The sequence below is a fragment of the Macrobrachium nipponense genome, chromosome 34 (assembly GCF_015104395.2).
Source record: "Macrobrachium nipponense isolate FS-2020 chromosome 34, ASM1510439v2, whole genome shotgun sequence".
In the NCBI taxonomy this organism is placed as follows: Eukaryota; Metazoa; Arthropoda; class Malacostraca; order Decapoda; family Palaemonidae; genus Macrobrachium; species Macrobrachium nipponense.
The window spans coordinates 6,126,672-6,153,547 of NC_061095.1; the positions used below are offsets into that span (position 1 = coordinate 6,126,672).

General features: G+C 37.2%; 2 protein-coding genes across 5 annotated transcripts in view; both read left to right on the forward strand.

Annotated features, from left to right (window-relative positions):
* Positions 1-474: 474 nt before the first annotated feature.
* LOC135207869 (platelet-activating factor acetylhydrolase IB subunit alpha2-like) lies at positions 475-13,949 on the forward strand. Of its 2 annotated transcripts, none has more exons than XM_064239755.1 (5): positions 475-702; positions 3,314-3,520; positions 3,957-4,079; positions 6,153-6,254; positions 8,303-13,949. In XM_064239755.1, exons 1-5 carry the CDS (start codon positions 637-639, stop codon positions 8,534-8,536), a joined length of 732 nt encoding a protein of 243 aa, XP_064095825.1. In that variant the 5' UTR covers positions 475-636; the 3' UTR covers positions 8,537-13,949. The 2 variants fall into 2 exon arrangements, with proteins under 2 accessions (XP_064095825.1, XP_064095826.1); XM_064239756.1 differs by lacking the exon at positions 475-702 and adding an exon at positions 2,039-2,151.
* Positions 13,950-16,552: 2,603 nt separating this feature from the next.
* The window catches only part of LOC135207870 (uncharacterized), a 162,528-nt gene continuing 152,204 nt past the window's right edge, over positions 16,553-26,876 (forward strand). Inside the window, exons 1-2 of one of the 3 annotated variants that reach the window (XM_064239759.1) lie at positions 16,553-16,691; positions 20,912-21,196. In XM_064239759.1, the coding sequence (XP_064095829.1) occupies positions 20,932-21,196 (265 nt within the window). In that variant the 5' untranslated portion in view covers positions 16,553-16,691; positions 20,912-20,931. Of the gene's footprint in view, positions 16,692-16,825; positions 16,932-17,699; positions 17,740-20,911; positions 21,197-26,876 lie in introns of those variants that run through there. The other 2 variants (XM_064239760.1, XM_064239757.1) reach the window with 2 other exon arrangements.

A 26,876-nucleotide genomic window follows, 5' to 3' on the forward strand; every position in this document is an offset into this window, starting at 1 on the left:
TGTTACTAACCGAGTTATCCCAAAAATGTTACAAAAATCAGAAACTTTAGCCACGGGTCATTGACGTGTGTGTTATGGAGATGGAAGTGTGGAAGAATTTTGATAATTTGTGAGAGGTCATCAGCTTGCAGTTTAGCCCTACAAATCTCACTTGTTTATTTAATGTACATAATATAGCATAGAACACATCCTATCCCGGTGTCACTTTGCTAGATGAAGAATTGAAAAACTGCTAGTCCGAGAGATGAGAATGAACGTGACACGCAAGTATAGCGTAGTTGTCATGCATCGGATTAACCATATTATTTTACTCTAATTATATATCTTTCAACTTATATTTTATAACAGTTAATGATAAGTTTATTATATTCCATTAATATTCTGACCAATTTTTGAGGAAAATGATTGCTAAATAAGAATGTAAATTGACAGAGGGTGGTATAGACTGCCAGACGTTGCTAGACGATTTAATACAGAATCTGAAGCAAGTCGCCATATGACAGATTCTTGTTTACACATCGGACCCCAGTACGACCTCGACTTGGAGCTGTGTTTCTGGAGAAGTCCAGCTGTCAAAGCATCATTTTGTGTGTATTTTGAGTTAAGATATAGGATACTCGTGTCCAGGGGCAAGAGATGAACTCAGCAGCGGTGCCCACGCCCGTAGAAGATGTCCAGGGGGATGGAAGGTGGCTAAGTATGGTGAGGAACTGTGAATGGAATCACCTGGGCGGGGAGCCTTAATTGTAATACCTACTACCTGTGTTATGGTTGTCATTCAACAAATACATTGGATGGTATTCTTATAATGCTTTAAAACTGACCAGAAAAACGATGTCATATTCCTGATTAAGGCATAAATTATTAACTAGGGTGATTTATTGCATGGTAAAGACTGTTTTTGTTGTCTCATTCAATAGTAACAAACTTGATCGATGTCACAAAAAATAATCAATAATCACAGTCATGATTAACTTGTACTTGGCCAGAGACAACTAATTGTAAGTGAAATGGTTTACATATTAATAACGGGATATATTCTATAGATTGTAATGGTATCAGGCAGGAATACTACATAAAGAGTATTGTGCGTTTAGGTAAGCAGTTTAGTCACTCAACTCGGAGTGGTTCAGGATGCGCTAGACAAGGCTAGTTTAAACCAAAGTGTGATCTGCCTTTAGAGTAGCTATGCATTTTCCAAATATTTTTATCTTTCAAAGCAACAATTTATGCCTAGCCTATGTACAATACCCTGGTTCCATGGCCAGTTGTCAGCTAATAGCCTAGCTTGGCTTAGACTAAGTTGTTAGTACTTAAGTTTCATAGCTGTAGGCTATTACAAATTCTTAAACCGTGGCAACTGATAGGCAGGGCATATTCAGTTATTAGCTTATTAGTCATTACTTTTCATTGCACAATGCTGTAGTTAATATGGGCAAGCCTAGGGCTCTTAGTATTTTAAGGTTAGGGTGTTGTCAAGCATCTTTTGGCATCTCAAGCAACAAATCTTGTACCAGGTAGCAAATATATCTCTAGTATAGGCCATATAAGTGTTTCGTAATTTTGTACAGTCAAAGCTATGTTTATTACTTACATAAATTGGTGATTTCTGGAAGAACCTAGATAAGTTCATTTCTGTTAATAGTTTAGACCTCTTTTTGATGTAGATTCTTGGGAATGAATCAATGAATTATTGGTTACTTGGTCCAAAGTTCGAAGCCAAGAGGCTAAAGATGCTAGAGACCTAGCTAGTGATGCCTCATCATGTTTAGTTTACTTAAGAAAACCTTGATTTTTCTGATGGCGTATGTCAGATCTTTATTGTTAGTGAATTAGGCGTGTGTATTAATAGTCAATTTGGTTCATTTTTTGGTAATCATGTATTTATAAATAGAATATATGCCTGAAACACAGCAACAGAAGTGAAAAAATTTATTTCCCATCATAGCTTTGATATGCTTACAGATATGACATTCATTTTACTAAAAATATTTGCTGGATCACACTTCTTCAGCCTCGATGAAGTTACTTCCTTTGCATGTTATTTACAAATTCACTGTTTTATTTTAGTTCTGTTTTAATTATACCAGATATTTTTCACGAAGGCCTCTGGTGTACACTTCCTTCCAGATCCAGTACCCCTAGATAAAAGTAAGCAAAGTCATCTTTACCATAATGAACTTATGGGTTAGTGGTGGTTATTGGGAATGTCAGTCCAAATGTTTTTTCTCTTAGATATTTTACCATTTGCAATTTTGATGACTTCTTGATAGGCCCTGTGATGATGGCCACACAATGGTCCCAACTTGGCCATCTTAGGCTTCAAGTTTGTCAGTGAATTTTTGATCCCATCCAAAGTTCTTGGATATAATTTTGTGGAACCCCCCAAACTTAATGCTTCAAGCTGAAAGTTTTGTAAAGATGCCTTTAGAGTTCTTTTCTTGAAAAAGAGGGTAACTTTTAATCCCAGCACTCACAAAGAGTTGTCAGATATAACACTAGAGTAGTACATATGAAAGGTTAAGGCAGTTATTGTGAAGAAACAGCAAAACCAAGAGAGTCATTTACAGCTCACCCAATAGATTTGTTTTGAGATGAAGTGTAAAATTTGTTTGGAAACGTCTTAAGAATATGATATGAACAGTTAGGTGAGAGTGTCAGAGGTGGTGGACAAGAAATAAAAGACAAAAAGCACTGGAGCTGGTGGTTAAAAGAGACGGCAAAGAACCATCAGTACATATTACAGTACACTGCACAATATGTACATATATGTGGGTGGAATCCCCTACAAGACTTTCAGACCAATGTTTTGGAGGGTGCACCCATCACCAAATTCTGCACAATTACGTGAATGGCAATAGAATAGATTAAAGTAGCTGTTATCTTCATATTTGCATGCACTGTACACCAGTTTGGCATCCAATAATCATACAAGAGTGACTTACTTTTTGTGTACCCTGATTGGTCTTATCTGTCAGAAGTTATGACTTTGTAATTTGTGTGTATATTCTTTGTTCATATGTGGAACAAACCTTCAGTCTTAACAATAGGATAAATCATCTGGTGGCAGCTGGAAACCAGTTAAACAAAACAATAAAAGTATATGCAAGGAATCTGTGGCATCTGGGATCTAAGGTTTAGATGAAGTGGAGAGTGGTCATCGACCACGCATGAATCCTTTCATGCATTTGGTCTTTCTTCAACTGGCCTGGAGTGTTTTTTAAGTTTTGTTATTACAGGGATACTCTTGGATAAGTAACTGAAGAAATTAAACTTGCTGAATTCTTTATTTATATACATTTTTTCTTTTCAGCACAACAGATTTGTCTGTCAAGCTCGGGAAATGGAACCGGATGTAGTGTTTGTAGGAGATTCGTTAGTTGCTAATTTACAGTCAACAGACTTATGGGAGAAGTGGTTTGCACCAATGCATAGCCTTAATTTTGGAATTGGTGGAGATCAGACACAGCATGTGCTATGGCGACTTAAAAATGGAGAATTAGAATGTATTAAACCCAAGGTGAGATGCTTTAATCTGTATATTTAAACTTTTATTATAGGTGCTTATACCAGTGTTGAATTTTGTCATGTTGGTTATTTTAATTTTTATCAAGTGCTGTTTTATTATAGGTGCTTATACCAGTGTTGAATTTTGTCATGTTGGTTATTTTAATTTTCATCAAGTGCTGTTTTATTATAGGTGCTTATACCAGTGTTGAATTTTGTCATGTTGGTTATTTTAATTTTCATCAAGTGCTGTAAGTTTCCCGAAGTATTTTGGTACTGGCATTTATTTACTGGCATTTATTTGATTATGTTTGTAGTGTGGGAAATTTACAAATGTAAACTTTCTATCAATTTGTAAGTAAAATTTGAGTTTGCTTAAAATACATTTGTGGTAATACTCTACATTTTGTTTGTTGTTGATTCATTTTGTTTGATCTTTGTCTCAACAGGCTGTGGTAGTACTTGTAGGGACCAACAATCATTCACATACTGCAGCTGAAATTGCAGGGGGAATCATGGAAATATGTCATACAGTAAGGGAAAAGCAACCACAGGCATATATCATTGTTTTGGTAAGTTGATGTTCTGTACTTTATTTTTCTGTTTAGCATTATACTGGGATCAGGATAAATATTCAAAATTAAATATAATTAGGATTGTGTACCTGCAATGAGCACATCATTGATAAGCAGGATAATAGTGTTTTTTGGTATTTAGATGAATATTCAAGATAGGAAATGCTTCTTAGCCTTGAAGGCTTACAGTGTTAATTTGTTATTTTTCAGACATGATTATTTTCACATTTTTAATTTGTCTCAGATGTGGTGTGTATATTGACTATATTGACAGCATTGTGTGCTTCTTCTTTTTTTATCCCAAAGATGTATTGCAGTGTCATTAGTTACTTTCAAATACTATGTGAATATCACATGCTGTATAAACAGATAGATATGAAAGATGAAGAATTTTAGGTTTTTTAGGGTAAGAAATTGAAAGTGTACTCACATAGCAATGTATTCATAGTGTGAAGGGTAAAGCAGCACAGGTGGCAAAATTTATTCGCATTATGGGAAGGAAGTGATGTAGTATACATATATTAAATGGCATAGCATGCTTGCATGTCATGTATGGTAATGTTTAATGGAGTCATAATAATTATAGAAATTATTTGCTATAAATAAAGAAAAATTGCCTGTTTGTAAGAACTAGAGGGCTTCCTTTGTTTAATTTCTTAGCTCCCCACTGAAGTGCACTAGGAAATATGTATGTATGTACATTTAGAAAATTACGTTTAATATTTTGAGGCTTAAGTCATCACTATTGAAAGATTCATGATTAGTTAATTTAGGCTGCATAGACTGAATTGTTTAGCAGATTAAAGATTTTATTCACAAATTGAATGAAACCATTACAAAAGTTGAAATAATTTGGGCCCTTGCACAGGTAGACATGAAAGGAAATGAAGATACTGACAAATCTGTCAAAGCTGTGGTCTGTATGATGATCAAAATATACTAGTTCCAGTTAGGTATTTCCTGTATTTTTAAAACTTATCATCTACTTTAAATGTAAGCCATTGCAGGAGAATAAATCTGGCAGTTAGAAAATAAATCACCTGCTGGCTTTTGGTATTTTTCGTTCCAAGTATGTCACATTCGAGTACTAATATCTTCACATTTTCAAACTGGGTGTACGTGTCTGACCTAGGGGTATTTGATGAATATCCCTCATGACCAAATCCTTCAATGCCAAGAGTACAGATCATTTTTCAGAATCAAACATTTGCCTAGTGGTTTTCCAATTTCAACCAATGATGTATATGAAGTGTTCCTACAGGAATACAAACCATCTCCTTTAATGTATGAGTATTTCTCAGTGTATGCTGGAATTGGTCGTGAAACTTGGTAACAAGGTAAAGGTAATCAGCTGTTGATATATGGGGGAACCTCCCCACTCACCTATCATCATTAAAAATAAATCCTTAACAATATTAGAATTCTTATAATTTTCAGTTTGCCTAATTATTAAATTTTCAAGACGTTGTAGTATATATTAAATAATATGTGATGCAAACACTTAATGCCAGCCCTTTGAGAGCTAAGAATGCTAACTCAATCGTCTGTTAAACTGTTTATGTAATAATAATAATAATAATAGGCTTAGGAATTTCAGTATACTGATGCAAAACTTTTAATTGTCAGAATTTTCTAATAAGAATGTTGATTAATTGAGGTGAATTGGATCTGTGATGAGGATGAGGAAGGAACAGTTAGTCAGCAGGAAAGTACGTGTATTTATGGAAGTCCGTATCAGAATTGATATGGAAAATGGCATTTATGAAGATCTAAATCATGAAAGTACACAAGACTGAAGACTTTGGAGGAACTTAGTCAAATGTATCGAGCAAAGAGAAAATGTCACATGAAATTGTCGATAATGACTGTTGGTTAATTGTGGTATGAATATTAATGATATGTTTTAAGAGATAATTATTACTATTTTGTATTTTGATTGATTGGAGTTTATAGATCACTTTTCTGAATGACTCCATGTTCATTCAATTTTGTAAGGATATTGGTACCTGGTGTAATTAACGATGATTAATATTTTTACTGTCAGTCATATATTTTCATTACTTTTTCTAGACTTTACTGCCTCGAGGAGAAAAGCCCAACCCACTTCGAGAGAAAAATAGTGAAATTAATGGGTTAATAAAAGAAGCTGTTCGGAAAATTGATTTATGCCAGGTTAGTTTTGAAGGTTTTTTAGTAATTATTTACTTTTAAAATTTTATTTCTTATTTAATGTATATGTGAAATTTTGAAATTACTTGTGAAATGATCAAGAATACATGTATATTTTTCTGTGTTACCATAAATACTGTGGCAGTAGTGGGGAAGGTAAGTATGTATGCTCTTATGCACATAGAGGTTTCTGGTAAGAATTAGGCCCTGAGATATTTGAAATGAACTTAATGTGCATTTGGTAGAATAAGTAAACCATTCAAGTTAACAAAACTATGTTAGATAGTAGGTATGGTTGCTGAGTTAGCCATAGGATGAGTAACTTGTTGCAGTACTGTACCTACATTTGTGCATCATTCCTTTATTCTGCTTGTTTCTGTACAATGTAGCTATGAAATATGAAATTACTCATTACATATAATGTAAAAATTTCAAGTCTCTGTCAGTTGACATATGCAAAGGGATTATCATTTTTAAACTTGGATTAAATTTGTAGAGAATGGCCACTGGGTGGTTAAGTATTCTTACTGGTTTAGGTGCAGTAAATCAACTGATGGTTATTATTAACAGGAACAAGTACAGTACTAGTGTGCAAATGTAGATACTTTGGGATTACTTGAAGTTTAAGAGAGCTGTAATGTTATTGATTTAAATTCACATACATCATTGCTTTAATGTTTTTTAGTAAAATTATACTACAATTATTACACAAATGAGGCAGTTACAGAAAGATAGGGTGCCAGGGACTGGAAAGCACAGATGGTATCTCCAAGATTGAGATATTTTAGTCATGTGATAAGAAGGGGTGAAGAACATTTAATCAGGAAAGTGAAGATCTGGAAGCGGGAAGACCAGTACATAGAAATAATCAGAGCTGTGAGAAAGGATATAGATTAACACTTACTGGATATGAATTTGGACAAAATTCACAAAAAAGAAATTAGAGATTTTTTTTTTTTTTTAATTACACTTTTGACATTAGTGGTGATGTTGATGGTATTTATATGTGTGTATCTACAGGTATTTTTCTGTTATTGGTTCACCATTTACTATGAGCAAATAAGAATGTTCTATCAGTAGAGAGTAAGGACTTTCAGTATATATAAGTTTCAAATTATATAATGTAGTAGAATCAGGGGCAGTGACAAAGAATGGAGCGTTGGATTCACGGCTGAAGTATAACTAGAAGATTGTATGATGAATTTAGAACTTGGTGATAGATGTGGTATCAAAAGGCTGAAAAAAACATTAAGTGGTTTGGATATGTGATGAGGACATGTGAGGAACAGTTAGTCTGGATGACAGTTAGTACAGAAGTAGCAGAACGAAGACCAGTACGAAGGCTTGGGAAGCCATGGAAAAAAGGCTGAACCACTAGTCGTGATGGAGTTCAGGCAGAAAAGGGAAAAGCTGAGGTAAAAAAGTTTTATGATGGTTACAGTAGCCCTGCCTATCTTTTTCTCATTTTTCATGAGTGGTTGTTGTATTCTTTGGAAACTTGCTTGGCAAGCTACTTGTCTTTTTAGCTTGTTCCACATGAATGTGTGATGGTGTTGAGTATTAATAATAATAATGATAGTAATGTAATGAAGATCATTCCACAACTGGACTTGAAGCATTACTTAGTGTAATACTCTACTTGGCTATCCTTTTGTATCAAAGGAATTTTCAGACCATTCTTCAATATCAAATAACTTTTGGATTCTTATTACCAATTTGAAGCTCTAATGTCCACCAAAGTAGTAGTACGGTATAGGAAAGTCAAAGGGGTTCATTAACAATTTGAAAGTTATCAGGATAAAACAATGCAGAGTAATCAAGTTTTTCAGTTTCTAGTACTAAAATTCATAACAATAATTAAAGTAGAAATATAGACTACAGGAGCTGTACCAAGAAATCATTGAAAGTATCTGAGAGCTTCCTTGGTTTTAAAAGATTTTTTGACAGATATCCATGAATAATGATGTGTTATCCCTGTTGATGTTTGCATATTTTTTTTTTTCATCACATTTATCTGTCAAGCATAAGTCATCTGCATTCATTTCTTACAGGTGGTGAATATAAATCGTGATTTGGTGCTGGGGGATGGAACTATAGACCATCGGGACATGTATGATTATTTACACCTCACGTGGCAGGGTTACCGACGTGCCTTTGAGCCAGTCTTTGAACTTCTCACACAGCTTCTGCATGAGAGCGATAAACTGCTACTAAATGATGATACATTAGCATCCCCAGCCTCGGATAATCCTCCTACTGATAATCCTGGTACTTGTCCTGAGTAGAAATTTTGCAGTATTTAACTATTTCACAGTTTGCACTGCTCATCATCACATTCACCTTGGGTATGCCAGGTGAGCCTTTAAAAGTAACACCTGCTTATGTTGAAATACCTTCTCAGCTTTTACTCTTGTAGCTGGTACGTCACGAAGATTTGGATGAAATTCATAGAGAACCATTCTTCATGTAGTGCTGCTCAGTTATCTGGCATTGTGATATATGGAGATTGCTTTCACAAGCTTAAATGTGTTTGCAACACTTCAAGTGCTCGCAGATTATTACCAGAATGTGTTTTACACAAATATTTCTTTTCCTTCAGAATGGTTATGTGTCAATTTTAGAAAACGTAACCTTGAGGAGATGAAGCTTAAAAATTGTAAGTTGACTTGCAAAAGGCTGAAAATTATAAGAGAACTTATTTTTATTTTAATCTCAATTTAATTTTAATTTGTTACAAATGTTTGAAGCACCATTTATGATGTTTTACTTATTTGATTTTGTGATGCACATAAAAGTTATTTTTTATAATGCTTAAGGAACCAGAGAAAATGGCGGTAGAAATGGCTTGATTGTTTAAAGGCTGTATGAGGAATGAAAATCACAGAATAGGTAAATGAATAGGTTTTGTAGAAAGCAGTTATGCTTTTGAGTCAAAGGGTTGTTTTTCTTTTAACAAACGTTGCAACTGTAAATTTTACAAGGCAGTAACGACTAGTCTAAGAATAATTGCCCTTTTTTTTCTTTTTATTATTAGTACTGTATTTTATTTGCTTATGGGTTGTTAATGTGTGTGACTTGGGTTGGTTTGCCACTAAGAAGTGGTAAACTTTTGCATTCCTATGAACCAAAGTCTAGAACAGATATTCTTATTAAGCCTGTTCTTGTGATACTTATAAGTGATCTATTTTCAGTATTTATATAATTTTTTTTTTTTCATATTTTACATGTGCTTGTCTTTTTCTGTACTTTTAGGAGTGTGCTGTTGTCTGTGCATGTGCACTTTACTATAAACATTTGCAATATGATTTTAATCTGTGACTAGTTTCCAGTATTGTACTCAAGTTTAGTGTCACACATCAAATTAACTACTATTGTTCTGAGAAAAAAAATGCAGTGTGATTGATGAGAAGTTCTAGATGGACCCTATATTTTTGGGGTTTTCCTTATGTTTTATAACTTATTGGTGGAGGTTCTTAGGTGAGTTGTATATATACTTTATATACTGAATTTTATGAGATGGTTTATTTGAGTATTGATAAGCATGCTTACATACTTAGTTTCTTGCCAAACAGTCTGTTAGGAAATAAGTAATTTTTTGTTATAAAGTTACAGCGATACAATAGTCACCTTAAAAAATCTTCCAAAGTCATATTTAAGAGAGATGTTTGGGGACGCCATTATTGTTATTGCTCCATATCTTATATTTGATCTCTCCCATTAGCCTTTAATACAAAATTCCAATGCGTAGTATCTAGTACTCTACATATATATTTCTTTGTACAGAAGTATTTAGTGTATAGTATAAAAAATTTTAAGTGGCATTGCAGAATTTATATTTCCATAGATTAATTTGCTATGCAAGTGTTACGTACGTATTTGCATGTTAGATTGTGCTGTGAACTTACATACCCTGTGTAATATTACTTGTACTGTATACAGTATTTGGTATCCCCCATTTTTTTATAGCAATTATGATTGCAGCTCTATGTATATAAGAATACCATATTCAGTTGAAATTTATATTCTTTTTAGGTCTAAATTCTAGAAAGATAAGGTGGTTATACTGTACCTTTAATATTTTTCATTTCCTTGAATTGGGCTAGCTTGTTAGGGAAATGTTTAAATAGTTATTGCATAAGCTGCTTGAACAATGCACTGTCTGACTCCTGTGGTAGTGAGATAGCAGGCAGAACAAATATTTGTCTGCCTTAAAAGTGGGTAAACAGCCTATAGACTGAAAGGTATTTTTAGATAAGAGGTTAGGAGGCATCTTGGAAATTGTTTGGATATCTTTTTACAGTACAGTGTGTCGTGCAGCACTGTGTATATACCTCTAAAGATTCTTTGCATTACCCCTTCAGCTCCCAGCTTTATTGCTAGTTGCTTTTTACTTATTTTCCACATAGCTTCCCAGTATCTTTAGCTATTTTAATCTAATTTTGACCCCTTATTTAAGAACAGTTTGTTTAGTTCAGCTCCTTTAGGTAGAAGATATAAGTGTGACTTGGTGGTCTGGTCAAACTACTTTATAATGATTATTATGATCCCCGTATAAAGTACTTCATCTTTCAAAATGAGTTTTCCATAGCGGTTTCAGTAAATGAAATAGATACCAAGAGGTTCCAGCAACACTAGCATAGCATTTCTATCCTCACATGAAGATATGCATGTTCATGATTTCTGTCTGAAAGATTGTTTCTGAGTATTATGGGTAAGAAGTACTGTATTTCAATTTTCCAGGAATTGTTATAGTTATTTTTATTGATATTTTTCCACTTCAGCATTGTACATTGATCTTTCTAAATGAATGAAAGAAAACCCAATATTTCTTGGGAATTAAATTGGAATGTACTACTCTAATGTCTGCTAGCAACCTTTAGTTTACAAGGTTTTTAATATCAGATTATTTTGGGTATTTATTTGATGGCTAGGAGAGATTACTTTTAATAGCAAATTACCTTTGCATAGCAAATTATGATTAGTGATGGCCTTCCCTTATTATCTGTGTAAGGTGATGATATATGTGCATTTTCTCTTTTTTTTTTTTCAAGATTTACTAAGCCTGTACAGTTTTCTCTTTTTGCACAATAGACCCTGTTTGTGTTTTACATCAAAACGAACAAATCTTTTAAATAAAAAGCGAATACTTTTCAGTCTTGCCTCAACTTTTTTCTGCAGAAAAATAATTCCAATGTTTTGTCAGATAATTTGAACATGGTTTTGCAGTTGGTATTTTGAAAACCCAATTTTGTATCATCTGAGGAGAGTTTTTGATAATTATTAAAATGAAAAATAGCAAATTTGTTAAAAAATAAGGAGTTTAATTGATAAAATTAACATAAGTAATTGGATAAAAGCTATTAATATCACTGTAGTTTCCTTGGAAAGTAAAGCATGATTTATATGTTGAAGTAGTCTGCCCATAAGAAAATGAAGAATTGCAAATAAATAAGAGTGATTGAGAATTTAAACGAAAGTTTTGTGTTAAGTGTGGCTTTTTCCATTAGCTGTAGTCTTTGACAAGATGGTTTGTAAGAAAGGTGCAAAATATAAAAACAATAGTAACAATAATGGTAGCTTATTGCATGATTTATTATTTGAAATATGGAAGATGCCTCTTATCATGAAGAGTACGTATACTATGTACTTGAATTTTCAGAAAATGATAATTCCAAGTTAAACTTATTTGCAATATTTATACATGTATATGTAGATATGTAAGGAATCAGGGCTACTTATGACGAAACATACATTGGACAATGTTGAAGTACCACATTTGTTGGAAAACATTGCAATCAGTTGTAGGTGGATTTGGTTTGGGATTACTTGATAATTTGCATAATATCAGTGTTCATCTAAGTACCCCGTAACTACTATTCATTCTCAGGACAGGAAATTAAATTCGTAGTCAGAAGTGATGGTCAGAAACACTTCTTCTTTTTTTCTTTTCTTTTCTTTTCCTTTCTGCTATTGAACACTGAAAAGAAATAATTATAGAAGGAAGTGAGTGCAGTAAAGCATTATATACCTGGTATGTTGCAGCTTGGAGTGGACAGATCATTCAATAGGCTCATCAATTTGCTTGCTTTTGTGCTACAATTTTTAATGTGTTCTTGTAGACATTGTATGATGGTTGTAAGAAATATGTCTTTTGAGGTTAGTAGGGTACATTGTATGTACTGTACATGCTTGTACTGATTTGTAATGACTTGATCTTTTACTTTATGTAAATTAGATAATGCTTTGAAGTTGGCTCCCAGTACATATTTTTGTAAACAAAAATTACGTTGGTGCTAACTTTTATTTGAAAACCAGTATCTATAGATTTTTTAAATACATTTGCCATGGAATTGGTAGATGAAAATGTAATGGAAAGTTTTAGGAGGATTCTCATGTATTAGATATAATTTTTGCAATATTAATATTTTGTAATTTTTTCTACTTTTTGGATAACATGGAACTTCGTATGATTATACCTAATCACCTGCCATGTTAAGATTAAATTTTTGAGATTGTGTAGAAATTTTGTAAAAGCTAAATATTTTGGTTAGTGAGTTTTGATTTGAGATAAAATGCCAGAATATGTCAGATTTCCAATGATCTTGAAATATATCTCCAATACGTATTTCCATACTGCGTTTTCATCTTTTAGTTTGTAACTTACAGGGTTTATTTTTATGGCTTTATAATCAACCCTCAATGGTTGTCAGAGTGACTAAATGTGTCTCTTGTTTTTCTTGCTTTCCTATTTTCATGTGAACATACTAAATTTCTTGCAATCAGGTTTTAGGCAGCCAGTATTTGATTAAGGTTGGACAAGAACGTAAAAGAATGTGATGTTTTTGTTTTCACCAGATCTTCTTATGAACTTTTCATGAAAATGGGGAACTATTATCAAAGAATAGGATTAAAGTACAGGAAGCTAATGAGTATACTAACTGTATACTTAGTAGAGCTACTCAGTTTTTCCTGTACTCGTGGATATTCTGTTAGGATGAAAATTTACCTGGGTTTCCTCTCATGTGCTGCTACTCTGCTCACTTAGTTGTACATTTTACATAGTAGCTTTTCCATTAACTGTAGCAGTTCCTTGATTTACTATGTAAAGAATCTCAATTTTCTTTTGGGAGCTTTTATAATTATTATAAAGGATCATGGAACCTGCTGTTAATTTAATAGTTATGTAGTTTTAGCACTCTTGGAATGCATGTTTTGATAAAAGACAAAGTTGTGTTTAGTCTGTATTGTTTTTGTGCCTCTGGTTTTTGTGTATTAGTTTTGATAAATATGTTGTAAGTAGTATTTATTTTTACATAAAGTTTGGTTCATAATACACTTTCGTGCTCTTGCTTATACGTATTTTTGTGCTATAGCAGCAGCAATGTTACTTTCATGAATGGGATATCGAACTTTGATAAATGATTGTTACTAAAGAAATCAGTTTATTAGAGTTCTCAGGTGTACGTATAGGTTACATTTTTTTTATACTTTCCTACATAATTCTTCTGATTATATCTGATTGTGTCTGAGGTACTTTTATATCGGATGAACTGTATTTTTTCATTTAAACAAATTGCTACTGTATTTCAAAATAGAGTAATAAAACTTGATCATGAAGCAAAAGAATTGTAACTGGTGCATTGACTCAGTTTTCATATTAAAGCTGTAATGCAGTACATATTTTTGTTTGAATTACTAGTAGTTTTCTTATCCTATTGAATTTGGGGCTACAAACTCAGAAGTTTGTTTATAAGAGGTTATTGCACATTGACTACTTAATTTGTGTAGCCCTGTATGTTGATCTTGTTGCTCTTATCTCTGTACTTTATTTTTTCCTTTTGCCTGTCTTGCCTGTCAGAGTCAATATTTAGAAGGACATGTGATAAAAAACAAATAAAAAAAAAAAAATGAAACATTATTTCATAAGAACTTGAAAGATCTGGTGACAACACGTCTCAGTTGAAAAATTAAGTTGAGTAAAATGAAGAGCAAGTAGAGTGCTGAAGTGCTCGGTTGTCACTGACATTTTCGGGCTTGATATAGACTATTAACTTTTATAAACGAGAAAAATGCTTTTGGAAGAACTTAACCAGAAAGCACAGCTTGCTGCCATACCATTGATTCTCACCAGATTCAGGGGCCTGCAAGTTTTCAACAATTATACTGTGTTGTAGTCTATACTACAAGACACCAATATAAATTCTTTGATTGTAAGCATGAAAGGACCGTGACTCAAAGCAACATGAATATACTTCAGTCTTGAGGATAGTAACGGATAAAGTAAGAATTATCCTCGCGCAATGCACAATTTTCAGTTTCGATAAAAATCTTTTAATGAATCTTGTTCTAAAAACAAAAATCATCCTGAACTACGAATTGTAGCGCGGATTGCGTTCTAAAAACAAAAATTATCCTGAACTACGAAGTGTAGCACGGATTGTAATAAATAACATCAAGGCATGCATGAATTAATAGCCGAAATTTTTCAAGGGCAAAAGACCACAATGTCTGAATATGAACGTCGAAAGGAATACATAATAAATATTAGAGGATTATAGACCGTTAATGCACTTGCCAAGCTCTGGGCTTGGGATTTGCTGTAACCAGAGGTTTGAAAATGCACAAACGAAAACATTCTTACTGTTCAACGCAGAAATTGTGAACAGGAAGCTTGATACCTACGTTTGATCATTGGAAATGCAGTAGAAGACTCGAAGTCATGAATTTAGTCCAACCAACCATTTAGTCACCATCTGTCTCTTTAGCTACAGAAAAAAAGAGAGAAAGAAACATGCGTTAGTTAATTTAGTTGTCGACTTTAATTTTTTTTTTTGTTACTAAAAGATCTAATTGTAATAGTCGTAGACTAGCCTTTATTACTGGTTCAAGTAATTTTGACATATCCCTTTTTCCTCAATTTACAATTTGCGACTTTGTCATGGTGAAAAATATTTGTATAAATAAGTGATGATGTCGTTACCTGGTCAAAACTTCTAAAAACTGCAAAAATTCCAATGAAGCAACAGATTGTTTGTTGTTAGCATACGTGGGAAATATAGCTTAAACCCACTTAAAGTTATACAGCAATTTTACATTAAGGTACGCGTACCAGACTATGAAGTCCCACCCACACCCCCCCCCCCCACTCTCTCTCTCTCATCTCTCTCTCTCTCTCTCGTCTCTCCTCTCTCGCCTCCCCCTCTCTCTCCCCTCATCTCTCTCTCTCTTCTCTCTCTCTCTCTCTCTCTCTCTCTCCGTCTCATCCCCTCTCTCTCTCTCTCTCATATATATATATATATATATAATATATATATATATATATATATATATATATATATATATATATATCATTCAGATAAAAAGGCTGGTATAGAAATGAAACGCAGTTATTTAGGGTTATCTTAAGATTTGATTAAGAATGATAATTGAATGCATTTACCATGAAATAAGATTGAAACAACCGGAAATTTTAAGGATTTTTATTTCTTATTTAGTTGAGGCACTACAACTTGCAAAGTTCAAAACTTTAAATCATCGTAGCTCATTATTAATGAAATTATAATATGGGTAAGGGATATTAAGAAAAGGAAACCGACATTTTTCCAGTGGAAGCATAAAATCTGTAGATTTGGTTTAGACTAAACTACCTATAGGCTATGTTAGCAAAAGTTCTTGCTTCTGACAGTTTATAGCTGACTTTTATCTAAAACATGTTCTAGGTCGCCTGTAATTAGCCATTAAATGCCAAAATTGGGTGCAGTTATTGATGACTATATCATTCTTATGACCAAACCTTGGTACAACTAGAAAATATTACGAATAAAGATTAAATAAAATGCAAGTGACACAAATGCTTAATTAGCTGGACACGAAAGCACTTCAAAGGACAAAATAAGGTTGCAGCTACTCCACATAACGTTAATTTATTCGCGATATAAAACAATACGAGGTGAAAGAATATAACATATTTTTAGAAAAGATAAAGATATTACGAGGTAGCCTGTGATTTAAACCATAGTAGATTGAGTCTAATAATTTTATATGTCATTAAGATTTAATTCTGGGTATTCATTGACAAATCCATAATTAATAGGCACAGGGGAAGAGTAAAATCCAAATAAAATGATTGAGGAAAGGCAAAAATTGTGACCAGAAGTAGAGACAAAATAAGATCTACCAAGATGTTCTATATGGTGACTCATCATATAATGGACTACAGCAGGAAAATAATGCATCACTAAACTTTATTCTACAAATGTTTCATGTGAAAAATTTGTGGGTATGCCTAGTATGAGCAATGCTTGGCACTACGATATATCTATGAAACGAATCGGCCAAAGCCGTACGGTCACTAATGTCGGTTCCGCTCTCGAGTTTCATAACGTCTGCTTCGGTAACTTGTGCGAAATCTACCGACGCATTTGGAACTCATCAGACGAGGTTAGTGCCGTGAAACCAATTACAATTGTTGTATCATATTTTAATATAACGTATAATAAGGCCGGTGACTGTTGTCAATGTGGTTATAATGAAAAAAATCATGTTAATGGTTGTGTGTTTCGAGCAACGAAAGTGAATCATTTGTGGGTTCTTGTTTGGCCCCATCGGCCATGTTCCTCTGGTTCACTTTCAGCCTCGAACCAATAAAGTGATTGAGAGTCCTGGCATATTATCTGCTATGTAGGTTTGTTCGTCTTTGTTACAGTGCTGTTAATATGAAATTTGCATTTTTAACAAGTGAATAAAAATGAGAATGCACGGGCGTGTTGTAATAATCTGCACATGCGAAATGAGACTCGGGTTTTTGAGTCATTGCCGAGACAGGGTTCAAGTTAATCAAAATGTTCACAAATAATGGTTCGATGCAATACCGAATTTGTATCCGTGAATGAGAACTAGAGAAGTGTGGGACTTTTGAAATAGCCTTTTGACAGCATATGGAACTATAATTGATATTAAAGATTTACGTATGCTCTTAGCTATTACCAATAGATTTCCGATATCAATCAGATATACCTATGTAAGCTACTGATGGCAGCTTTGTCAAATAGACCTAGCTATACTACCTATAGGTAGTGCGTGTTTTGAAATAAAAAGAAATGTCACACTGCCCAATGGAAATATTATAGTTAAACGGACCAATTAGAGATTGGATTTTGATAGGGTTAACCATACTTTGCATTTATAGGTAATCTAATTGGGTTTCTATTTGGAATTTTGTTTTTGTGGTTGTGGGAAACAGGTATCCCGAGTAAATTTACTGAGTACATCCTAACCTAACATGGGTCACAAAACAAAACAAACCCCCCTCCCCACCACAGTATTCTACCTACATTGCTATAAATTTAACCTAAATAAGGTATGCAACCCTAGCCTAACCTAGGACACCCAGTCTATATCTGGTATTGCCATCAATGAAATATGCCAACTTAATCAGTTCTCTGGTATACTGCGAAACGCATGATGTTGGTATTTTCAAGGATAGTAGGTAGTATGTCCCCCCTTTTAATTTCATGGAATCATGTAACTATGTACCTCTAGTGTTGTTTTTGCTACCTATATGCCTTAGCTACCTGTTCCAGATTTAACAAAATAGGTACTTTGTCGGATTGTTAAAAGTATAGTGAACATAGTAGTATAGGCTATTGATTGCAGTTATGTATCATGTCATGCAAAATTTCAGTGGGACTGTAAGGCCGAAAGGGCTTTAAATGTACCTAATTCAAAATGGCTTGAGCATGTAGTTCCTATTGGCCTACCTATGCTACAATAATTTAAATTTACCTGATTTTCATTATTACCATTATTTTTTTACAATTTTAAGACTGGTCCTTGCTTATCAAGAAAATGATGTTAAAATATATTGCTATTATTGAGAAATTAACCCTCAGACTTTTTCTAAGTTTTGGAAAATCTTTTCTTATTTTCATAGGGAAGTGTGGGGACAGAGACCCTGCCTTTTAGTAGAAACTTTTGTACTTGAGGTTGATTGGTTTTCCCTTTAGAGATGTATAGTATGTATATGTCTTTCCCAAACAGTCTTCCTTTTCTGATTTCTCCAAGGGAAGGGTATTATGGTGTTAGAAAGTACAGAAATATTAGAAATAATATATTGCCGTGGCCTTCGTCTTTCCAGTCTGATAGGCGAACAGAAATAGTTTTAAGCAGACTGAGGATTGGGCACACTTATTTGCCCCATCAGTTTATTTTAGAAGGGGGCAGCCTCCCAGAGTGTGCTTGCGGTGGCAAGATGCTAACAGTGGAACACATTCTGGTTGCTTGCCCCAGATATTTTAACCAGAGAGAGAGATATCTTAGGGGTAAATCCCTTTATGATATTTTGGGAGATGAAGCAGATATTTCTGCTCTCATCTCCTTTTTAAAGTCTATAAATATTTTTAATAACATTTAATTATTTTTTATCTATCACATCATAGATATATATATTTATTTATTAAGCATTTTCTTCATTTATTTCTTCATTAATTCATTCATTTCTCATATGGTAATTTATATATGAACCATTTTCTTCATACACTTATTAACTCATTCATAATGTAATTTATTTAATCTCCATTACGGCGCTGAATGGCTTCTTTGGCTTCAGTGCCTGGGCTTTTGCCCTAAAACTCATACATCCATCCATCCATCCATCCTGATCTGAGTCTGACCCACATCATCCTGTGGTAGGGGTGTAAGAATACTACCATCATAGGTCCTGTGTGTCGTAGAAGGTGACTAAAAGGACAGCTGCTGCCTTTGAGTCTTACTTTATAGTAAAAGGCAAGGCCCACTGCCATAACTGGAAACTGCTGCCTTGCAGTCTTACTTTTTAGTAAAAGGCTAGGTCTTCTGCCAATAACTGTGAAAACTGCTGCCTTGCAGGCGTACTTTTCAGTAAAAGGCTAAACCCACTGCCAATAACTGTGGCTGATGACAATAAGGGCATGCATTCTTAAAAACCCCTTTGCCAAACATTAAACCTTGCCTGATGATGCCTTTGACAGAGGCAGTAGAGAAGGCGCATCAGGCAATGGACCCCTTAATGTAGGGATAACGGGTGGAAGAAGAGGAGGAGTCTGATCTGACCCACTCCTTGAATGTGGAAGAACTTTGATCGCTTCTTGACCCCTAGAGCTAGAGAGTTACAGTGATTCCTAAACTAGGTAGCTATATGAGATACTGTATATGGGGATTTCTTTAAGTCTGAAAACCTGACGGAAATGGAACACCTACATTTGTTACCTGGGTGTTGCTCTTATAAATTCAGTCTTCACTTCTGTTTAAATCTTAGAAATTCTACTTCTTCAGGAGCTGGTAGGTGAGTTTGCTAAGAAGACAAGGGATCTGAGACCTACCATGGGAGTTCAATGAATTTTTAAGTCTTGCCTGCTCCCAATGGAGAGCAAGGAGTTTTTCCTGGCTACCTCTGTACTTAGATTTTGAAAGCCGGATTGGTATGTCCTCTGAGCCTTGATTTAGAAGGTGGAGAGGAAAGAGGGCTGGTATGGCTAAAGATAATGAAAGTGCAGAGGTTTTATAGAATGAAGTCCTTATTTTTTATACCTGATTTAAACACCAGGACATGTTTCACTTAGGGGAAGACTGTTTTATGATTAGAAAGTTCATGATAACAAACCATAATACATTGTTAAAGATTTTTACATACATACTTATAGTGAGAAATACACATATTACAGTAAAAGAAAAATTGTTCTTGCCTGCATGATAGAAGCTCCTTTACGGATTGTCTGTCGATTGCTTGTTCAGGTTAGAGACACTGTGTTATATAGTCCACTTTTCATAGTCATGATTTGTTGTGGTACTAGCAATGAATGGGGGTTGAGTGTTCCATCACTCTTGGGGTTTAGCTTTTTAAAGGTGCTTTTAAAGTAAGTCAACTGCACTTTCATGCTGTTAGTATATTTTCTTGTGGTGTTTGTAAAAATTCTATTGATATATTGAATTTCAATTTAATTGTACGTATGTATTGATCTATGAAAAACAACCCTGGAGATTGCTCAACCTTGAGGAATAAGATAAGTTTTGAATTTTACTTCAAATGATTGCATAAACTGTAAGTTTTCTCATGCTTCTTTTAGATACATAAATTGTGTGTGAAAGTTTCATTTGTAAATTTGTGAGAAAATGTCATCTGAACTTGGAAGAGAAACGTCTGTGACACTAATTACGTACATGCACGATCTATTATGATTATATTCAATTGTGCATGTACGTAGTTAGTGTCACAGATGTTTCCTTTCCAAGTTCAGGCAGTATAAATGCTATTTTGGATGAACAGCAAATGGGTTACGCATTCGAGAATTAATTGACATATAGTGCAAAGTATTCCTCATTACCATATCAATGCTTCTCATGAATTTATTTTTCTGAATACTTGGGAAACTGAGATGGACAATCTTTATTTTTAATGAGAAAATAAGTCTGTTGGTTAATGCATCTGTCAACTTTATGGCAGGTTAGAGTAGGTGATGGACTTGTATTGCTGAGGGAACAACAGGTAAATTGTTCAAGAATATAGAGGGGAAGGGAATAAAGTGTGCATATGCAAACTCTAGGAATTTTAACAATCTTAATTGTTGGTTTGTTGAAGTTTAAGTGTTTGCTGTACCTTTTTTACAGTTATTTTCTGTCTACAGGAGCAGTTTTGCTAGTCAGAATGAAGAAGAAGCGCTCAACTGTATGGAGGCACTTCAAAGAAGAATCTGATAATAAAGTATCTTGTAGGACGTGTCACAAGATTCTTACAAACCATGGCAATACCTCAATTATGTTACGTCATCTTCGTGGTAAACACCCTGAACTGGTTGGTTGTCTTTTAGAGTTGGATGGACCAACTGTAACTGGTGAAGTTACGTGGCCAGTAGATAACCAGCCACAGCAAGTGGATGAAGCTGAAGCTGTTGTTGACAATACTTCAACAGGTAAAGTTACCTATTATGATCACCCAGTACATTGGATTATTGAAAGATTTAGAGCAGGATATTATAGAACAAGTAAGGAAGAGAAGGCTGGACATGTTGTCTAGTGATGTTAGACAGATATTTTGTGCTATACATTAGATAAGTATAGTTTATTTTGTTCATGCAACTTACCTGTCAGATATATATATTGCTGATAATTTCCGACGACCGACAGAATTTAAAACTTACGACACACGTAGTGGGAGTCAGGTGGTTAGTACCCATTCCCACCGCTGGGAGGCGGGTATCAGGAACCATTCCCATTTTCTATTCATAATTTTTCTGTCGCCGGTGTTGTGAACATCTGTTTACAGCACCTCCGTCTGGATTTGGAAACTTTTTGCTACTTGAGTATCCCTTTTGGTTCTTTTTTGGATTAATTGACTTGGATCGGTGGCTAGGCACACGTTATTAGTGGATTGATTTGATTTTGGTTTGGATTTCTCTTGGATAATATGTCAGGGTCTAGTACAGCTAGCGCTAGATTTTGCTCTAGGACTGATTGTAGAGGTAGGCTACTGAAAGCTTCAGTAGACCCACATACGGTATGTAAGAGTTGCAGGGAGCATGAATGTGTGTATGAAAGCCGTTGCAAGGAGTGCGAAAGATTAACAGATTCTGAGTGGAAGGCGTTATGATACCTATCTTAGGAAACTTGAAAAGGATAGGTTAAGGAGGTCTTCCTCCAGGAGTGTTTTCAGGTGTGCAAGAAATTAATGTTTCTCCTGTTAACCCTCCTTCTGTTTAATGCTCCTAACCCTGTAGTGTTGCCTCCGGGCCCTGAAGGCAGTGTCAGTAGAGAGTAATACTTTGTCCTTAATTTTGGAGTCGATTCGTAATTTAGAATCGAAAGTGTTGGCTCTTGAGAGCAAAAAGTGATGTGCAGAAGTGCAGTGATACCCCTTGTGTAGTGGAGGGTGCGTCAGATCGGCCTCGTTTCGCCTCTAGGCCTGGACCTCTGCTTGACTCCCAGGACCTGGGGAGGGAGCATGTCGAAAGCCGAAGGAGGGTTACAAGGAACCCCCACCGATCTGGCGTGCCTTCGGCAGTTACTGATGAAAATCCCCAGACTGCCAGGGAGCGTGCGCGTGCACGTCTCCTCAAGGAGTGTTTTTCGTCATCGGAGGCTTCATCCCCACTAAAGGGTGGAGTTCTCACGGTGCTTCCCGTCCGATGAAAAGGACGGCGCGTGTTGTTGACGCTTCACGTCATAGTTCTCCGAAGAATCTGCGATCTTCTCCTGACAGTGCGTTCGCTGCTTTTCCGCCGCAGAAAAGGCGTAGAGAGTCTTCGGACTTGGATTCGGGTAGTTCGTGCGAGCGATACAGTCGCTCTAGAGCTCGGGAGGAGGCCGTACCTGGGAGGAGGAGGGAGGCGTCCCCTCGCCGCTCTCCTGCTCACAGGATCAGTCCCTCCCCGGAGCAGGAAGTTTCGCCAACCAAGAGGATGATTCAGTCACTGCAGCAGCAACTTCAGGACGCTCTTGCTTCTAGAGAGTCTCTTCCGCGTCGTAGAAAGGATGAGACAAGCTTCCTGTGAAGAAGTCAAGACCTTCTCTTTCTCCTCGCTCGCCTCCTCTCTTCGTTCGAGTCTCCCTCTAGAGTTCGTTCTGCTCCCCAGCAGCTCTCTAGAGGAGGTGAGAAGTTAGTTTCTCGCTCTCAGGATGAGATATCTCCCGCTCGCAAGTCTTCGAATGTTCGCAAGCGAGCGGTGGACGCCGAGCGCGCTTCTGTGCAAGTGGAGCGCGGTTCCGTTGCCGCCAAACGCGCACCTGTTGTTGATAAACGTGCACCAGTGGACGGCAGCCGCGTGCTGGCGGCCGCTCGGCGCGCGCCAGCGGACGCCAAGCGTGCACTAGTGGACGCTCGGTGTGCGCCAGTGGACGCCAGGCGTGTTTTTGTAGATGTCGAGCGCGCACCTGTCGGCGCCAAACGTGTGGATTCGGACGCCAAGCGCGCGCTGGTGGACGCCAGTTCCTCACCAACGCAAGTTCAGGTGGAAGAAGGAACCCTACCTGTTAGTCATTTTCATACAATCAACTTACCTGTCAGATATATACATAGCTAAGACTCCGTCGTCCCCGACAGAAATTCAAATTTCGCGCCACTCGCTACAGGTAGGTCAGGTGATCTACCGGCCTGCCCTGGGCGGCAGGACTAGGAACCATCCCCGTTTTCTATCATATTTTCTCTGTCGCCGGTGGTATCAACATTGTTGTTATTACCTCCTGACTTAGATTTTTCATTTTTCAACCTTTGATCAACGTTTTTTCGGCTTTTTGGTGACGTTATTTTGGATCGTGTTTTGGCATTCGCTACTGTGGACTGTTTTTGGAATAACTCTTTTTTTTCTCAGTATGTCTGATTCTAATGTGAGTGTGAGAATGTGTGTGAATGTAGGCTGCAGGGTGAGGATACCGAAAGCTTCGGTTGATCCTCACACTGTATGCCGTAAATGTAGGGGGGTTCAGTGTTCTGCTATTAATACTTGTAAGGAATGCGAGGGATTGAATGCAGAAGAGTGGAAGACTTTGACTTCTTATTTGAAGAAGTTAGAGAGGGATAGAGTTAGACGGCTGAAAGGTGTGAGTTCAAGGCCTATTGAGCCTTTCACGGATAATTCTAATCCTACTGATGTAGATTCTCCCTATATATCTCATTCTCAGAGTGCTTTTTCGGATTCGGCATCGGAAATCGCCAATCTGAAAGCTACTATTAGAGACATGAAGTCCAAGATGGCTGACTCCAAAGGTAAGGCTAGTGATAGTGAGCATTTCAGTGAAGTGAGTTTCTCCCAGTGTTGTGGAGGGGCGTTTTGATCGTCCCTGCGACGCTCCCAGGCCTAGACCTCTTCCAAGCTCCCATGCCCAGAGGAGAAGGAAAGTCGAAAGCCTTAAGGAGGTCGTGGGGAATCCCCAAACGGTCAGACGTCCCTTCAGCTAGCTCTGCTTCATGGCAGGCGGCTCAAGGGCGCTATAGAAAAAGAGCTCTTTCGCGAGTGTTTCTCGTCCTCTCCCTCTCCCTCACCTAAAACAGGGGTGGAAGGAGTCGAACTTGTCGAGACCGCTGAAGCGTCATATGAAGCCTGACATAGATTCGAGCCCAGAGCGCTTTTCAGATGACGCTCCGTCTGCTATTAAGAAAGCGAAGGTGGCGTCAGCGTCACCTGACGCTTGCGCGGAAGTACCCCTTCATTCTTCTTCCCCGAGTGATGACGAAAGGCGTCATGCACTAGACGTGGGAGAAGCGTCAAGAAAGATAATTATGGCAGTTCAGGAACAACTGTCATCTCTTGTGGGAGTTTTAGCGCCCCGTCGGAAGGACGTGACGCTTCCAATTAAGAAGTCTCGTCCTCTCTCACCTGCTCAAAGAGAAGCGTCAGACAGACGTGAAACTGCTAAACGTCTTGCCGAAGCTTCGAGTTCGAGAGCTAGAACGGGGGCTTACGAGAGTTTCGTAAAGCCAGAGAAACGTAAGACGTCTTTTAGAAGTGAAGCGTCATTGAAAGCGGATCTTAGACGTGACGCTCCGTCCAATATTGTGACGCCAAGTAGGACGCCTTTAGAGAGCGGAGCGTCTTCCAGGCGCGAAGCGTCATCAAGACGTCAGCAAGAGACGTCAGCCAGGACGCTCGGAGAACGGGAAGCGTCATACAAGGCGTCTTCTAAAGTTCAAGAGAAGCCGGAGCTTGTGACGCCTTCCAAGTCTTTTAGAGCGGGAAAGAGGAAGGAGTATCATTCCCTTAGCCCCTCTCCTATTGAGGAGTTTGTCTCCTCCAGAAGAGGAAAGTTCAGAAAGGAGAACGGAGACTCAGATAGATCCCGAGTTGGAGGAAAACTCGGATGATGAATATCATGGAAGAGAGGGTCTGTCCAACTATAAGGGTTTTGACTACCCTGCTTCTGGAGGAGTATGGAGACGAGTTGACTCCTGCTGCTCCTCCTTCTCCGCGCTCGCTCTTTTCCAGTGCTAAGACGAAGAAGCCTTCGTCTTTTCTAAAAATGAAACCCACCATCTCGATGAAGAGGGCATTCACCGCCTTAGACTCATGGATGAAGTCTAAGAAAGACTTAGTCAGGACAGTCTTTTTGCATGCCTCCAGCAAGATTACTGGGAAAGAGGCATATGGTATAAGACGGGAGAGAATATGGGTATCGCTCTCCCTTCTACAACAGAGGCAGATTTTTCGACTTTAGTTGACGCTTCACGTCGACAAAGTCTCAATTCAGCACGAATTACGTGGGGTATTTCAGAACTGGATCATCTCCTCAAGGGACTCTTTCATGTATTGGAAGTCTTCAACTTCTTAGATTGGTCCCTTGGGGTGATGTCCAAGAAAGCCCATGATTCGGAAGGAATCGAACCTGAAGCCCTGTTATGCATTTTGTCTTGCATTGACAAAGCGGTACAGGATGGATCTTTTGAAATCTCTTCATTATTTGGAGCAGGTCTTTTAAAGAAAAGGACGGTGTATGGCGCCTTCTTAACAAAGGCAGTCTCGCATGCTCAGAGGGCAGCTCTACTGTATTCGCCTCTTTCTGACTTTTTGTTCCCTTCTCAGTTGGTGAAGGACGTTGCTCACTCTTTAACTGAGAAGGCGACTCAGGATCTTCTGACGCAGTCAGCTAGGAAGAAGAAACCTGTTTCTGCATCTGACAAGAAAGGACCTAGTACATCAATGCAGCCCTTTCGAGGTGGTCCGACCTCCAGACCTCCCGCAAGAAGGAAGGCTCCGGAGAAGAGAGGTAGGTCTGCCTTTCGTCCCTTTAAAAAGGGAAAATGAAACATCTCTCCTCCAAGCACCAGTAGGTGCCAGGCTCCTGGGATTCGTGGAGGCCTGGACACTGATAAACGCAGACGCGTCTTCATTGGCTATCATAAGGAAGGGATATCGTATCCCTTTCCTGAACACTCCCCCCCTAACGTCAATACCAAGGGAACTATCAGCCAAGTACAAGGACCCTGTGCTGAGGGATACTCTTCGATCGATGGTGGAACAAATGTGGGACAAGAGAGCGATAGAACTAGTACTGGATCAAAACTCCCCGGGGTTTTACAATCGCCTTTTTCTAGTGGCGAAAGCCTCGGGAGGCTGGAGACCAGTACTGGACGTCAGCTCTCTGAACAAATTTGTTCAGAAGGAGAAGTTCTCCATGGAGACTTCTGCTTCAGTCCTAGCGTCATTACGACAAGGAGATTGGATGGTGTCTCTAGATCTCCAAGACGCCTACTTTCATGTCCCGATCCACCCTTCATCGAAGAAGTACCTCCGTTTCATGACGGGGGGAAGGATCTTTCAGTTCAGAGCCTTGTGTTTCGGCCTGTCCACAGCTCCTCAGGTCTTCACAAGCCTGATGAAGAATGTGGCGAGGTTTCTTCACCTCAAAGGAGTAAATATCTCTCTGTATCTGGACGACTGGCTCATCGGGGGAGGGCCAGATCAGAGAGACAGTGCTTGGAGGACCTAATGTTAACTCTAGATTTGATCAAAGCGTTGGGATTGCTCGTGAACCTCGAGAAGTCTCAGCTGACCCCCAGACAAGACCTAGTCTATCTGGGGATTCGGATGGATTCTCGGGGTTTTCGAGTTTTTCCTTCGCAAGAGAGAATCGCGAAAGGTTTGCGAATAGTCTCTCTTCTTA

Excerpts from the sequence above, each read along its gene's own strand:
- LOC135207869 (XM_064239755.1), top strand. The coding sequence starts at position 637 with ATGAACTCAGCAGCGGTGCCCACGCCCGTAGAAGATGTCCAGGGGGAT. Across the intron at positions 4,080-6,152 it reads AGGCATATATCATTGTTTTG|ACTTTACTGCCTCGAGGAGA; the intron begins GTAAGTTGATGT and ends TACTTTTTCTAG. Across the intron at positions 6,255-8,302 it reads GGAAAATTGATTTATGCCAG|GTGGTGAATATAAATCGTGA; the intron begins GTTAGTTTTGAA and ends CATTTCTTACAG.